This window comes from Hyperolius riggenbachi, chromosome 8 (genome assembly GCF_040937935.1).
Source record: "Hyperolius riggenbachi isolate aHypRig1 chromosome 8, aHypRig1.pri, whole genome shotgun sequence".
Lineage (NCBI taxonomy): Eukaryota > Metazoa > Chordata > Amphibia > Anura > Hyperoliidae > Hyperolius > Hyperolius riggenbachi.
Window position 1 is genome coordinate 67568942 of NC_090653.1, and position 16063 is coordinate 67585004.

The following is a 16063-nucleotide window of genomic DNA, read 5'->3' on the forward strand; positions in this document are numbered from 1 at the left end:
GGGGTCTCGCTGCAGCCCTCTGTGCAGCGGTGATGTAATATTTACCTTCCTGGCTCCTGCGCAGGCGCTCTGACGGCTGTCGGCTCCGAAGTAGGCGGAAATACCCGATCACCGTCGGGTCTGCCCGTCTATTTCCGTGCCGAAAGTCGCCACAGCGCCCCCGCTGGAGCCAGCAAAGGTAAATATTGAAGCTACAGTCGGCTCTGTCGCCGGCTGTTCGGAGGGCTGCAGCGAGACCCCCGTGGGACAGAGGACGGCGTGGGAAGCCTCATTAGGATCCGGAGGCTTCCCCCACCCGAGGTGAGTACCCCCCAGGGGAGGTTTTTGTTATTACAGAGTCTCTTTAAAGCTCATGGGAATGCTCTGGGTTCTATAGAGCATTCCCGCTCCTCTCAGTGCCCTCATTGCAGTGCTGGCCCCCCAGTTTGAATCCGCGCAACACGTAGTTGCTGGTGCATTGCACGTGGGGCACATGTGACGTCCCACACTTGCCCCACGTACCGTACGCTAGTAACCTTGTGGGGCACGAATGTGGAAGAGGAGTCCAGACAGCGGCGGACAGGTAAATTATTAACGCAGGGGCACATGTAAATTAAGTCCTCCTCTGATGCTCCGTTCCCCGTGGCCGGCACCGGTGTAATTATATTCGTCTGACTAGATGAATAGAACTTCGCCTGCGTGGGCATGGCCGTGTGTGTCAGCGGGCGCTTACTGCGCAGGCGCAGTACAGGAAAACTTCATACTGCGCAGTAAGCTCCCCATGACACACGTGGGAGCAAGCATGCGCTTGGCCGCGCAGCTGCAGTTCTATTAGTCTAGCTAGATGAATATTTACATCGGCGGCGACGAACGGAGCATCAGAGGAGGGACAACGTGGGACATTCCAGCTTCAGGGAGCCAATAGAAGCCCCGGGTAAGTGTCAGTTTTTGTTTTTTAAAAGGAGCAAGAGAACCCCTAAAAAAAAAAAAAAAACCACACAAGAAAAAAAAAAAGTGCCAGAAGGAGGTAGTCTGGTAAATTACTGAAAATCAGGGATGGTCCATGAGATACAAATAATATCCTAACATTCAAATTTTATGTAAATTATATGCAGCTTGAAACTGTACCAATAAGAATAAATTGTAAATTTTTATTGGTGCAAGTTCAAGCTGCATATCCTTTGATCACTTGTGAAATGTTTGTGCCCGCCTCGGTTGAGGATATGTCTGAAGAAGGTACTGCGTAAATAGTATATTTTCCAAAGTATATTGAATACCAGCAATTAAGGGAGAGAACAGAAGAAACCCAGGTCTATTTAGTATTGAGAGGATGTTTATTTAGTGTTAGGTGCATATATACAATTTTGATTCGCCAATTATACCACTTCCATGTAGTGCCAACAGATTTTGAATACTTTGATTAGACTAAGTAAGCTCTTATACTCCACGAAAGCGGTATAACTGGCCCATCAAGATTGGATGTGTGCCAAGCTATAAAGGGACCTTGAGCTCAAGCTCAAAACAGAATTTGGACTTTGAGCCTGAGCTCAAGGTCGCTTTAAAGTCAATTTTTAACCAATGAACTCCTTTCTCTCCAAACTAAGCAGGTGGATGAAATTTCAGTATTAATTGATAAGCAGGAACATTTTTCTCTTTTCTAAAAACGTGCAAGCATCTACCAGGCTTCATACAAGTCACAGCTAATCTGCCACTCACCTTGTCTCCAGCAAGAACCTTGAAAGACGCAATGACTTGGTCTGCAGTATCTGTGTCTGTTGTCTCCTTTGACATGAAGTCAATGAAAGCTTGGAAGGTCACCATTCCTGAATTGTTGGGATCAACACTGGCCATGATGCGGTTAAACTCTGCATCACCCTATTAAAAAAGAATGGCAAAAAGGACATCTACTCAAAAGACTGGCAAGGCTCAGATCCAACAAGAGTGACACTAGGAGAAGTCACAGGTGGACACCAGTAAGAAGCACGCAGGAACAGTGAAGTGAAGGCTCATACCAAGCTGTATCCCGTAGAGATAAGAAGAGCTCGAAAGTCATCCGAGTCCAAAGCAGCAATTCTTTTCTTCTTCAAAGAGTAATTAAAGATGTAGAAAGGAAAGGTAACAGCAAAAGAGAGAAAGGCAGGAAATGAGCAATGAAGAAGAGAGAAATTAATGCAAAAAGGGAGGAAAATTGGAGCATTAAGTCCAAGAAATAGAAAAAAAATAAACGGAATTGTTGGGAAAGAAATGATAGCGAGAAAGAGAGAGAAAGCGACAGAATTAGTTTTGGCTTAGCTTGGCAGTTTGGTACCTGTCTTTCATTTTCCACATCATAGCCCAGACTGATGAGACAAGCTTTGAATTCTTCAGGTCCCAGAGCACCCGTATGGTCCTGTGATTGGTAGAAGATGGCAGGGGAGGAAACACGTGGATTCGGAAGGCAAGCGGTGGTGAGCGGGAGACACAGGCAGTGGAATGGCGTGGAGGCGATGGGTGGTGGTGGTGGACAATGAAAGAAAAGCAAAACATTACGTTACACAATGCTTTACATGATTTGGACACCTGAGACAAATGAGAGATGTAATCTGACTTGTGCCGACACAACTGGAAAGGGCACAGCTGTCTTCTGGGAATGGACAGAAAGGAAAGGACACATTTAGAATGTTGATGAGATGGTGGTCGTATTATTAACAATATTTACCCTTCCATGTTTATCCTATGCTAGATAGGGTTTATAACAATGCGACTGCCCAACTGATTGTGACAAATTCCGCATGTTCAATGGCAACCACTAAAGACTGCATTGCTGACTTGTATAGATTAATAAAGCATGGGTGAGTTGTGAATGGATTGAGAACCATGAAACTATATCCATCCTCTGTGTAGTTTTGGCGTAAAGGGACCCTGAGCAGACCTATTGAATGCAAATCTGGACTTCAGGTCCCTCAGCGCATACCTATGAAACTGCCGAGGGGAGATGCAGCGTTGATTACTATTCCCCCTCCAGGCTGCCATGGACTCAGGGGTGAGATTTCATCCAGCTTCCAGCTACTGCTTGCGGCCGAATTCCCTGGCGGCCACGTCAGTGCAATGACTTCAGGTGAAGTCGTGCGCAACTGCACATGCGCGGGCCGGCCGCACACCTGACTCTGAACGTTGCTGTAAGCGTCCTACGCAGTTCAGTCTTTCGAGCAGGGCGCGTACGGCAACTTGATTGAGTTGGATGCATGGACAGGCCGCACATGCGCAGTTGCGCACGACTTTGCCTGAAGTCACCACACTAATGAGTCCAGAAGTGGGACCATGGACGGAACCCAGAGGTCTACAGGGGGCTGGAGGAAGCCCCAGGTAGGTCCAGATTTGCTTTTAATAGGTGTGCTTAGGGTCTTTTGAACTCATTTACCATGACAAACTACCAGATGGCAATTAACCTTACCATAAAGATTTCAGTCTACAGGCCCGTTCACACTGCAGAGTTTTACTAGAGATTTCAGCAGTGCTGGCAATTGCTAAATGTACATTGAAAAGCACTACTGCAATTTAAAGTGTGTTGCAGTGTTCTCCCGGTTGTGATCCCCAGAGATTAGCGACTGCATTTCAATGTTAAAGAACTGCAAAACGCAATGGCCCATGGGGAAAAAAAAAAAAAAAAAAAAAAAAAAAAAAAAAATCGCTTTGCACAACACTAGCAATTTTGTGATTCTAGTGTAAATAGGACCTAAGGCTTGCCAAATACAGCTTTTTCTCTTCAGCCCAACTTAAACTACCACTGCCAACCCTTGCTCTTCCCCAGTACTCCAGGTGATCACCCCAGTGTTGGCCACTCACCTTGTCGAAGTGATTGAAGGATGCTCTGAACTCGTGCATCTGCTCTTGGCTGATACCCTTAGCATCACGTGTGAGGATCTGGTTCTCCACCTCGTTGATGGTCCTGGCAATGGTGGTGAGGAGATGTTCCCAACCAACACGGATATGCTGCAGAAAAGTAGATTTGTCATTTTCAGAATACAGGCTTCACAATACATCTTAACTGAGAGTAACCTGTCTTGTGTCTTACTTCCATGGTGAAGTTGGTGTGCTTGTTATCGAAGATCAGAGCTTCCTGGATGAGCTGATGTTGCTGCTCCAGCTTGTCGATGTTCGGCTTGTAGTTTATGACGCTCTGTTCGTACTGCTTCATGTGACTCATTTGGTCCTCCAGAGTACCATGCATTTCAATGGCGATCCTTCCTATTTCCTACAAAGACAAGAAACCCTAAGAATAAACCTCTCTCTTGCAAAAAAGTACAATAACACTTTACTGCAAGTTTCACACAACTATGAAATTTGCCTTCAATAGCTGCCTTTCCTATGAGCCTATATTAAAATGAGGATAGTTTTTTTTTTTTTTTAAATCAAGGTCTACTATTTGGTGACACTTATAAGGTGATCCCTCTGCTGCTGCACGATGTGGAAAGGCATAGGAAAAAGGAGGACGGCCTTGCGAAAACATGTCCAGTCTAGAACTGACTACTAGGGAAAATGTTAGGTTTAAAGCAAGGGTGTCAAACTCAAATACAAAGTGGGCCAAAATTCAACACTGGGACCAAGTCGCTAGCCAAAGTTCCCTGGTGTTAACCCCTCCCATACAGTTCCCTGGTGCCCCCCTCTCTCCACTATACAGTTGCCTAGTGTCCCTCAGAGGAGGGACTGAGTAGTGTCACCTTTATAGGGTGATCTTTCACTATGCCCTGTGTGTGGGCTGCTTGCAGTTCCACTGATGTGCACTAGATGGCAGTGTTTCCCTGATTATTGCAATCGAACACCACTCATCACAGACTTCAACCATGAAATGTCAAATAAGGTCTGGCTTGCTAAACAATGGATGTTTTCTATTTAGGCTTAGAACAGGCAGCCAAACAACTTCATGTCACAACATACCTCCATCTTGGCCTGGATCCATGGTCCCACCACATTAGCTTGGTTAGCAAACTGCAGACGTAAGCGTTCATTGGACTGCTGCTTGTCTTGCTCTCCTTTCAAAGCTCCGTCTCTCTTGGGGACCAGCTGTTGGACCTAGTAGTGAAGAAAACGCCCACATTAAAACTGCTCATTGCTTCTGAGTGACTGTGCTAGTTAGTGGCACGGTCACCTACCTTGTCCCATTTGGAGTTGATGATCTGTGGAGTGACCGTTGTGTAGGGATTTCCACCTGTCAGCTTGATGTGGTTGATATCGGCAATCTTCTGGGCCTGCCGCTGGATGTCAAGAATGGCTTCCCTCTCACGGTCTGCATCTGGCAGTGTGGACTTGAACTGCTCGTGGGCTGCAATTAGGCCCTGTAATGCAGAAACCACAATGACCGTTATCACACATTAATGCTTAGTAACACTCTGCTCTGCATTCATTTACTGTTCTCCAAGAGGTGTTGAATGAAAAAAAAAAAAAAAAAAAGAATGGTAAAATACATTAGACTGAAAAGGTTTTAGAGTGAGAAAAATAAGCTGAAAAGATGCTGCAACAACACATTCTAAGTGGTGTTGATTAGACACTATTGCAGCAAACTGAAGTTTTTGGATTTAGCTGGATAGTGTACTGTTTAAAGGGCTCGACCTCTGAAACAGGAGACCAGAGTTCGAATCGCAGATCCATCTATTCAGTAAGCCAGCAGCTATACAGTAAGGAGATCTTAGGCAATACTCCCCAACACTGCTACTGCCTACTGAGCGCACCCCAGTGTCTGCAGCTCTGCTGCTTTGAGATATAGAAGAAAAGCACAATATAAATGTAGCTGAACTGCACAATAGGTAATCTAACATTGCATTGTTCCATGGAAAATGATGACAGTATACAAATATAAAGTAGTTGATACTAGACTTGCCTTAGATCGCAATAGTGCAGGGGCTAAGCCTTTAGAGGGGAGCCGTGAATGCAAAGCACCACTCTGGCTTTTCGAGAACCAGAGCGGTAATGTCCAAATACATACAGTATATGCAATCTGCAAAGCATTCTTTGAGTGCATCCTACAGTCTCTGTAGAAAGGAAACTCAAACCAGGATTTTTCTCTACACAAAGGGGCTACAACAGCTTTCAGATTTGTGTAAAGAAGGTCGGCAACAAATGCTGATGAGGCCTCTAAAACTGGCAAATGTTATTCTTTCAGAGTCACCCTCCGGAAGAATAAAAGTTGAATGTTTGGATTCTTTACATTATCTGTCAGGTTTTTTTTTTTTTTTTTTGGCACTGGTACTACTGAGGAGATTTCTTACTTCCTATGTAACTTTGTCCCCAAGCAAAGTGATGAGAACCTTCTCAATAAGGACATAGATCATACTGAAAACCTCAGAATGCCATTATCAATTAAGACTATACATCCAGCGACTTTGCGGCCAATCGTCCATCCGATTATATAATTTTTGTAACGATTAGAAATCGGAACAGCAACAAGCACAATCGAGACAATAATTCACAGCACCAGGTCTGCAACTAAAATACCAGTTTAAAGTGACACGTGTACGTACGTGTGTGTGTGTGTGTGTGTACGTGTGTGTGTGTGTGTGTGTGTGTGTACGTGTGTGTGTGTGTGTGTATGTGTGTGTGTATATGTGTATGTGTGTGTGTACGTGTACGTGTATGTGTGTGTGTACGTGTATGTGTGTGTACGTGTATGTGTGTGTGTACGTGTATGTGTGTGTGTACGTGTGTGTACACGTTTGTGTGTACGTGTGTGTACGTGTGTGTGTACGTGTACGTGTGTGTACGTGTGTGTGTGTATGTGTGTGTGTGTATGTGTGTGTGTACGTGTACGTGTGTGTGTACGTGTACGTGTACGTGTACGTGTACGTGTGTGTACGTGTATGTACGTGTACACAGAGGCACACACCTCAATCTCCTCGATTGTATGCACTATAAACATATCCTGCAAGTCCTCCATAGCACCCTCCATCCAATTATTAAATGGCGCTGCTCTCTTGGCATACTCCAGGTTCAGCTGATCAATGTTCTCCAAGTGCTTCTCGGTTTGCTGGAGAAAAACAAGGAATAGGCCAGGTCATGTTAGAGAAGACATAAGACAGTAACATGCGAGTGACAAAAATGGAGGCAGTAGAGTCACGCTCACCTCTAAGGCCTCTCGTCTGAGGTGCGTCAGGGACCCCAGGACATCCCATTGGTCGCAAATCTTTTGGCAACGTGCATTTACACTGGGGGAGTCGTAATAGTCAAGTTCACTGCAAGACAAATATAGAAACGTTTAACAGATGCAGGTTTTTTTTTTCCTTTCCAAAGAAGAATTTGGTGGAAGATGTACACACACACACATACACACACACACACACACACACACACCCTTTGCTCTCCAGTAAACCTTTCCACGTGTCAGCGGAATAAAGACACTATTCACTGTGGCAAGTTTGGAGATGTGGAAGTTGTGAAATGCACCGCTTGGAATGTCTTATAATAATGATGTACGAGCGATGTGAACAATGAGGACACTGTTTATATATACACACAGACACCTATTGCAGGCAGCAAGGAACACAACATGCATCAACTACAGCTTCTATACCATGCAACAACCAGCTATACACACAAACAATGAACAATAAGTCAAAAGTTGATTAACCATTTATGCCTCCAGGACGTAGTACCTACGTCCAGGAGGCCACGTGCGCGTCCGCGCGCTCCCGCGGCAGATCGCGCGCATGCACGCGCACTCCCGGCCGCGGATTCGGTAGCCCAGGAATCAATGTATCGGGCTATGGTGCCCGATCACTGATTCCTCTCCCCCGCTGAAAAAGCGACAGCTTCTCTCGGAAGCTACGCTTTTTCTGAAGCTATGTCCCTCTAAGCATACATTGTACGCTTAGAGTGACGTCATGTAAACAAACTCAAGATTGCCATCTTGTGGCCAAAAAGTAAAACTACAAGTAAAAGTAAAAAACATTACAATACACAAATATTTCCCCAAATAAAACACTATTTATATCCCACCCTCACAAAAATGCCCACATAAAATGTTTAATAAAAAAAAAACACAAGTATTTACCTAAGGGTCTAAACTTTTTAAATATCTATGTAAAGATGAAATATTTCTCTCTATTTTTTTTTTATAAGCTTGTAAATAGTGATGGATGCAAAACGGAAAAAATGCTCTTTTATTTCCAAATAAAATATTGTCGCGATACATTGTGATAGGGACATAATTTAAACGGTGAAATAACCGTGACAAATGGGCAAATACAATATGTGGGTTTTGATTATGGAGGCACATTTTATTTTAAAACTATAATGGCCGAAAACTGACAAATGAATGTTTTCATTTTTTTTCTTATTCTTACTGTTAAAATGCATTTACAGTAAGGTAGCTCTTAGCAAAATGTAACCCCCAAAGAAAGTCTAATTGGTGGTGGAAAAAACATGCTATAGATCAGTGCATTGTGATAAGTAGTGATAAAGTTATAGGCTAATGAATGGGAGGTGAACATTGCTCGGATGCATAAAGTGAAAACGAGTGAAGGCTGAACTGGTTAAAGACGACTATTTATACACAGCCACAACACACCATGCCAAATCTGAAGCATTGCAAATGTTACAGACATCTTATGTACTCCTCCCTCAAATCCTTGAGAATCTAGTGCCGTTTACTAACTCTAGGCAATAGGGATTGGTCAGTGATATGCAAATAATCCAGGGTTGATGCAGGATCATGCAGATTTAGTGTGCAAATTTAAGCAGCCATTAGCGGCCCCAACCAGAGTGTCTACCTCTGACTGGGAGGTAGCTTTGCCAGCGCATGTGTAGTAAGAAATGTGTTCTCAGACCAAGCTCCCAATTCTCTTGCAGCATGCAGAAAATGCAAGAGACCTGAGAGCAAAAAATGTTTTACTGCACATGCACTGGCAAAACAGTCTCTGGGTCAGAGTTTGCCGAAACACTCGGGTTGGGGCCGGTAACTGCAGCTTAAATGTGCATACTAAATTTGCATGATTCTGCATCAACCCAGGATTATTTGCATGTCATCGATGAGTTACAAGCACCAGCAGCATATTGGAGATGAACAGACACTCTGGTAAGCTTTTGCAACCATGCCAGAATATACAGTATACAGGCTAATTTTAACGTATCTCATTTGTCTCGTTATTACTTGAAGTATAACCGAAGGTCAGATATAACACTGTTCCAATACGTTTACCCAAAGCATAGGAACTCTTGCTTAGAGGGGAAAAAAAGAGCCTGAAAAGGTTAATAGTTTGTTTTCTACTGGAAGCTTTATCAGTCACGGAGCTGCCAATTGTTTCTTTATCCCTGAATGCAGGAGACAAGACTGGACCATCTTGTCTGAGCACAGGCCATTGTTCTCCCACCTAACCAGCCAGTTTCCTCAATACAGCACATAACCCCCCCCCCCCCATCCCCTCCAAACTGTCGCTTGATGGATCGAGCCCCAATTCCGGTGGGTGACCGTTCTTGAGGCACTAAAGGGGCCCATACACTTAACGATTTTCCTGCCGATATACGGCCGATTCGATCACAGTGATCGAATCGGCTGTGAAATCGCTGCGCACAACGCTGACGGAACGATCGATTTCCGTCCAAAAATCGACCGTTCCCGTCGATCCGTCCGTGCGGAAGATTTTTCTCGATCGCCGGCGGGTCGGGAGTGCATCGATAGCGGCGTTCGAATGCCTGACAACCGACGCAATACAGCGGGTATACATTACCTGTTCCGGCCGGCGCGAGTCCCCACAGTCACCGCTGTCTTTCCGCGCTGGGTTCCGGACCGGCTGCAGTTACACAGAACTTCCTATCCTGGCAGGAAGTTTAAAACAGTAAAGCGCCCTCTACTGTTTAAGCTTCCCCTGGACAGGAAGTTCAGTAACTGCAGGAACGGTCTGGAGCAGAGAAGAAGACCGTGGTGACCAGGGGACTCGCGCTGGCCAGAACAGATAATGTATTGGGGGGGGGTTTAAGCTCCACAGAGTGTGATCGGTTTCAGGCTGAAATCGATTCACAATCTGTTTGCAGTAAAGGTGGCCATACGATACCTCTCTGATCAGATTCGATCAGAGAGGGATCTATCTGTTGGTCGAATCTGATGGCAAATCGACCAGTGTATGGCCACCTTAAGAGAACTTCTGTATGCAACCTACAAAGATACAGAAAATGGGCTGGTGGAAACTGCAGTGTTCTCACAGACTGAACTGGATACTATACAAGCCAACTGCCTCCACAACAGCTCAATTTGAACAAAAGTGGAACTGATCATCACATAGATGCTCTAGCTTTGGGCTAAAAGCCGGCAGGATAACTATACTATAATAAGGAGTTATGTGGTTTTTTTTTAAGGGAATCTGAAGTGAAAACGTATGAGATAATGATTTGTATGTGTAGTACAGCTAAGAAATAGAACATAAGTAGCACATATAGGAGTCTCCTATTGTTACCTGTACAGGAAGCATTAAGAAACTTCAGTTATCTATGCAAACAAGCTTCTTTGAGCTCTCTGACTAATTTAGTCAGAGAGCTGTACTATTTTCTAAAGCAATAATACATACAAAAAAAAAACAAAAAAACTGTGAAAGACAACTTCAGATAAGATTTTACTGCAGGGAAGTTCAAAAGGTTTTTAGCCTGCTCTGTTTCATCATTTAAAATGCAGAGTGTAGTTTGTAAACTGCAAATATTAGAGAATGATGCAAAGTTCTAAAACAAAAAGTTATATAACTAAAAATAAAAACGAGACTATTCTTTGCTACTAATGTTATATTAAATAATTATCCATACTACACATACAATTCATTATATCGTAAGTTTTTTATTTCACTTCGGTGTCACTTTAATGGTATGTTATGCTAGACTTTAGTTCCACTTTAAATTCGGGTGTCATCTCCAGCAGTGATGACAAAGCCCACATTGATCAGGACCATCAACAGTATTCAGTTATTAAAGTGCTGCTGCTCATTTCTCCTACAGAATTGTGCAGTAAGGCATCCGTGACAATCCTCAGGCTACTGTTTGTGAGAGGAAGTGTAGGAATGTAGGAGCTGCACTGCTTTATAACTACAAGTTGTAAATAGCTGTGCAAGTCATCATGTCAATGCAACTATTTGTATAACAAAGTTACAGCAGTAGCAGAGTTATTTACAACTTCCACTTATCGAGCAGTAGATGAGAGCGCCCAGAGTCCTCATACAAATGAGAACTCCATGGATTTCTGATCTCTCAGCGCAGAGTGGTTGCTGCACAGTCAATAGGAGATAGAGTGGTTAGCTGTTCTAACAGGGACACATTGCACACCAATTAGTTAAGTAATAAAAGGTAAATGAGATGGAAATTCTGATTTGAAGAATTATGCAATTGTTTGCAGCTTGATCATTGACTAATTTGGATTATCTCAACTGGTCTATATTTTAGCTGTGCATAGTTCAGGATTCACATCGCTATGGCCATCTCTGAAAGTAGTATCCCTAATAAGTATAGGCTCTTCCAATACAGGAGAACCAAAGAAAGAACACTCAAGCAAGAAACAGATAGCCTAGACACACTTCAAGGGAGAGGTGGTAAGGTTAACAGCAGCCAATCAGAACTCAACTGCTACTGTCTAAAGAAGATGACAACAGCTGAATCTCGTTGGTTGCTATGGTCAATCCCTTGTGTGAAAAGAGACACGAGATGATCACTCACTTCAACTCTTGTGCGATGGCAGCGATCTGCTCTACCCTGTCCTGGTGGGCAGCCAGATCACTCTCAAAGGCCTCGTGTTTTCGGATAAGAGCTTTGATGTCAGCAAGGGTGGCAGTTTCATAGTCCTTCTGCTTCAACATGGCCTCTTTGCCTAAGGATAGAATGAACTGTGAGAGGGAGCCAACTTCTCAAGGGCAAAACAAAACCTACCAAAATGTCACTTTAGTTGAAAATAAATAAAAACCATGGCAGTGGTACACATTTTGTAATTTATATATTTTTTTTTTCTTCTAATTTGCAGCTAACTAGATTTGTCTAAAATTTCTGGAGAATTTAAACACCCTTTACAAACTATGAAATCAGTGCTCCTCTATCTACAGGCACAGATGTACAAATATCTACAAGCTTAGCAATCAGAGTGCCCAGATAGTACTTTTTGGGGGGAAATTAGGTTTCTGCAGCTAAAAATATTGTCTTAAAATACTGACCACATGACATGAAGCAGGTGTGTTGAGAGATTTGGTTTCAGGCTCTGTGAGTGCCTGCTTGGGCTAAATCATCATACTTTGCAGACTAAGGGTAAACACAGGAAAGGTTTGGATCAGCACCCATCAAACATAGGGAGAAGCGTGTGCCCAAGCTTATGGCGTTCCACACCACTGGAGCCGTTAGTTCAGTAAATCCACATGGAGCAGGCACCAACGATGAAAATAATCATCTCTTTATTGATCACATCAATTAAAATCAGCAGTGATATAACAACGACAGACCGCTGTTTCGAGCTATGGGGCTCTTTATCAAGTTGTCAAAACTGCAATACAAACAATCACCTTCCACCATTCCTTATATACAAAAGCAGCACCAATCAGTGGTCAGTGTTTGAATCAACGAATCACAGTGCATAAGCAGCATGGAGGACCTGATGGGTAACTGTGTGATACACCTAAAAAAAAAACACACCCCGTAAGTCAAACCACTCCCACTGAATATGGATATAAGAGATTAAAAACACTTAACAATCTCACCTATTGGAGACAAAGTATTCTCCAGTTACCCTGACAAATCTAGACATGGGGAGAACCTCCAGCCAGCCGCGCGGCTTACAGTATAAAAACGCCGTTCTCGCCCGCTCCAGCCAATCAGCTGTGGAAGATGTCAGCCAATGGGAAGCGACGACCAATCAGCCGGTCTGCATGTGTATGCGGATTGGTCGTCGCTTCCCATGCGTCGTGTTGGACGCGTTGCCCATTGGCCAGGCTGCATGTGTATGCGGATTGGCCGCCGTTTGTGACGCGTCGTGATGTACGCGTAAGCCCATTGGCCGATGCGCATGTTGATGCGGATTGGCCGTCGCTCCGAGTCACGGGGGCCTTTCATTGGCTGACATCTTCCACAGCTGATTGGCTGGAGCGGGCGAGAACGGTGTTTTTATACTGTAAGCCGCGCGGCTGGCTGGAGGTTCTCCCCATGTCTAGATATGATGTCAGGGTAACTGGAGAATACTTTGTCTCCAATAGGTGAGATTGTTAAGTGTTTTTAATCTCTTATATCCATATTCAGTGGGAGTGGTTTGACTTAGGGGGTGTGTTTTTTAGGTGTATCACACAGTTCCCCATCAGGTCCTCCATGCTGCTTATGCACTGTGATTCGTTGATTCAAACACTGACCACTGATTGGTGCTGCTTTTGTATATAAGGAATGGTGGAAGGTGATTGTTTGTATTGCAGTTTTGACAACTTGATAAAGAGCCCCATGGCTCGAAACAGCGGTCTGTCGTTGTTATATCACTGCTGATTTTAATCAATGTGATCAATAAAGAGATGATTATTTTCATCGTTGGTGCCTGCTCCATGTGGATTTACTGACTAAAAGGGGAAAGGCAAACACACAATGGGCCAGTGCACACAAAAAACCGCTAGTGGATATGAAAACGCTAGCGGTTTTTGAAGCATTTGTCCCGAGCAATTTTCTAAACATGCCTAGCAGTTTTTGGAGCATTTTCGTGTAGCAGATTTATATTTTGTTACAGTAAAGCTTTTGTTACAGAAAACCAGAGCGGTTTCCCACTTTCCTTTACTCAACATTGAGGCAGAAACTCCTCAGAAATCTGAAAATGCTGCAGAACCAGAGTTTGCGTTTGGAGAAAAAATGAATTGCTCTGGTGTGCACCGGCCCATTGAAATACATTAGCCAAGTGCTATTCAAAGCTCTAGGGTATTTAAAAACGCTCCGAAAGCTCTTGGTTTGCACCAGCCCTAAATCTCTGAAAGAACTGCAGCCTACAGCAATGGGGGGCAGAAAGTCTGGGCTTAGTTTCCATGCAACCTATCAAGGAGCTTCCGCACAGACATAGTTCTGTACAGAGTGCCTCTGTAGGTCTAAGGAAAATTTGTACCTAGAGAAAGTCTGTAATGCTGATCTTCTGGCTACAATGCTTTCTAAACTGTTCACTTAGAGCAATTATGCATGTGAGGCAACCTGCCTTACCTATGCTGCATACTTGTTAAAAGGGAACCTGTACTGAGTAAAAGTATTTAAAATAAACACATGAGGTCACTTCAAATGAACATTAAATAGTTACCTTGCTGTCAGTTCCTCTCAGAAGCCCACCATTTTCTTCTGACAATGATCCCTTCCAGTTCTGACAACATTTTGTCAGAAATGAAATATATCAGTTGCTGTCAGTTATAGCTGAGCGGACAACTGATGTGCCCGGTAATGTCCATGTTTCCCTATGGCTCAAGTGGACGATGTTACAGTTTAACAGTGTGCTGACCAGAAAGCGGTTATGGGGTAATGGCCATTTTCAAAATGGAGGACGGAAAATTCACAGCTGACAAACGGGACGCAGGAGAGGAGAAAGAGATTGAAAAGTAGACTACACGGGAGGTAAGCATGACGTGTGTATGCTTATTTTGACTTTTAATTTTCAGTTCAGGTTTTCTTTAAAGGAGGACAATTGGAAATGAGGAAAAAAAAAAAGTTTTTCCAAGAAAATCAGCAGTACAGCCAGGAAACTAGAATTTTTCATAACTCATAACACAAAGTTTAATAAAACATTAAGGGATATTTAAATCTGTTATACGCAGAAGAGGAAGTAACCAAATGTAAGCTATGGACCAAGTTCTCAACCTGTGCACTTGGGATGGGTTTAGGTGGGCGTACATATTAGTACACCGTCTGTCAGCTGGACACAGGGAGAGCCAAATGGTGGCTCTCCCTGCTGCAACCCCCCCCCCCCCCCCAGCGGCGTTAAATACTATTCCCCCGAGTCATTGCAACTTGGGGGTAGGTGAAATTTTGGGTAAGGAGATCACCGAAGCCCCTTATTACTGTTACATGCCCTGCGCAGCGTAACATTGCTGCTATAGGGCGCCTGGTTTCGCCGCCGAGTGCCATTCCCCAAAACACCCTGCTTCGTAAGGTGGTACTTGAGTTCGTCATGACCAGGTTTGGTGGGGAAAAAAAAAAATCATATGTAGGGTGGCGCTCGAAAGACCGGCCCAGCTGCCTGTCACAGGCGCGAGTATGCAAGCAGACCGGCCCAGCTGCCTGTCACAGGAGCGAGTATATGGGCAGACCGGCCCAGCTGCCTGTCACAGGCGCGAGTATACAAGCAGACCGGCCCTGCTGCCTGTCACAGGGGGAGTATACAGGCAGACCGGCCCAGCTACCTGTCAAAGGTGTGAGTATACAGGCAGACCGCCAACCTAGCTGCCTGTCACAGGCACAAATATACAGGCAGACTGCCGACCCAGCTGCCTGTCACATGCACAAGTATACAGGCAGACCGCCGGCCCAGCTGCTTGTCACAGGCGCGAGTATACAGGCAGACCACCGGCCCAGCTGCCTGTCACAGGCGCGAGTATACAGGCAGACCGCCGGCCCAGCTGCCTGTCACAGGCGCGAGTATACAGGCAGACCGCCGACCCAGCTGCCTGTCACAGGCGCGAGTATACAGGCAGACCGCCGACCCAGCTGCCTGTCACAGGCGCGAGTATACGGGCAGACCGGCCCAGCTGCCTGTCACAGGCGCGAGTATACAGGCAGACCGGCCCAGCTGCCTGTCACAGGCGCGAGTATACAGGCAGACCGGCCCAGCTGCCTGTCACAGGCGCGAGTATACAGGCAGACCGCCGGCCCAGCTGCCTGTCACAGGCGCGAGTATACAGGCAGACCGCCGACCCAGCTGCCTGTCACAGGCGCGAGTATACAGGCAGACAGCCGGCACCGCTGCCTGTCACAGGCGCGAGTATACAGGCAGACTGCCGGCCCAGCTGCCTGCCACAGGCGCGAGTATTCAGGCAGACCGCCGGCCCAGCTGCCTGTCACAGGCGCGAGTATATGGGCAGACCGCCGGCCCAGCTGCCTGTCACAGGCGCGAGTATACAGGCAGACCGCCGACCCAGCTGCCTGTCACAGG

The 16063-nt window shown here is 45.1% G+C and overlaps 1 protein-coding gene and 1 long non-coding RNA gene across 4 annotated transcripts in view; one reads left to right on the forward strand and one right to left on the reverse strand.

The window, feature by feature from the left end:
* Window positions 1–11878, forward strand: part of LOC137528877 (uncharacterized) — a 201688-nt gene extending 189810 nt beyond the window's left edge. Inside the window, exon 4 of one of the 2 annotated variants that reach the window (XR_011023490.1) lies at window positions 11452–11878. This is a non-coding gene — a long non-coding RNA (uncharacterized lncRNA). The other variant, XR_011023492.1, reaches the window with a different exon arrangement.
* Window positions 1–16063, reverse strand: part of ACTN4 (actinin alpha 4) — a 132554-nt gene that overhangs the window by 2086 nt on the left and 114405 nt on the right. For both annotated transcript variants that reach the window (XM_068250593.1, XM_068250592.1), the window contains exons 12-20: window positions 11641–11791; window positions 7076–7184; window positions 6839–6979; window positions 5112–5294; window positions 4897–5031; window positions 4034–4213; window positions 3805–3951; window positions 2288–2368; window positions 1696–1854 (exon numbers count right to left, since the gene is read on the reverse strand). In XM_068250593.1, the coding sequence (XP_068106694.1) occupies window positions 1696–1854; window positions 2288–2368; window positions 3805–3951; window positions 4034–4213; window positions 4897–5031; window positions 5112–5294; window positions 6839–6979; window positions 7076–7184; window positions 11641–11791 (1286 nt within the window). The remainder of the gene's footprint in view (window positions 1–1695; window positions 1855–2287; window positions 2369–3804; window positions 3952–4033; window positions 4214–4896; window positions 5032–5111; window positions 5295–6838; window positions 6980–7075; window positions 7185–11640; window positions 11792–16063) is intronic.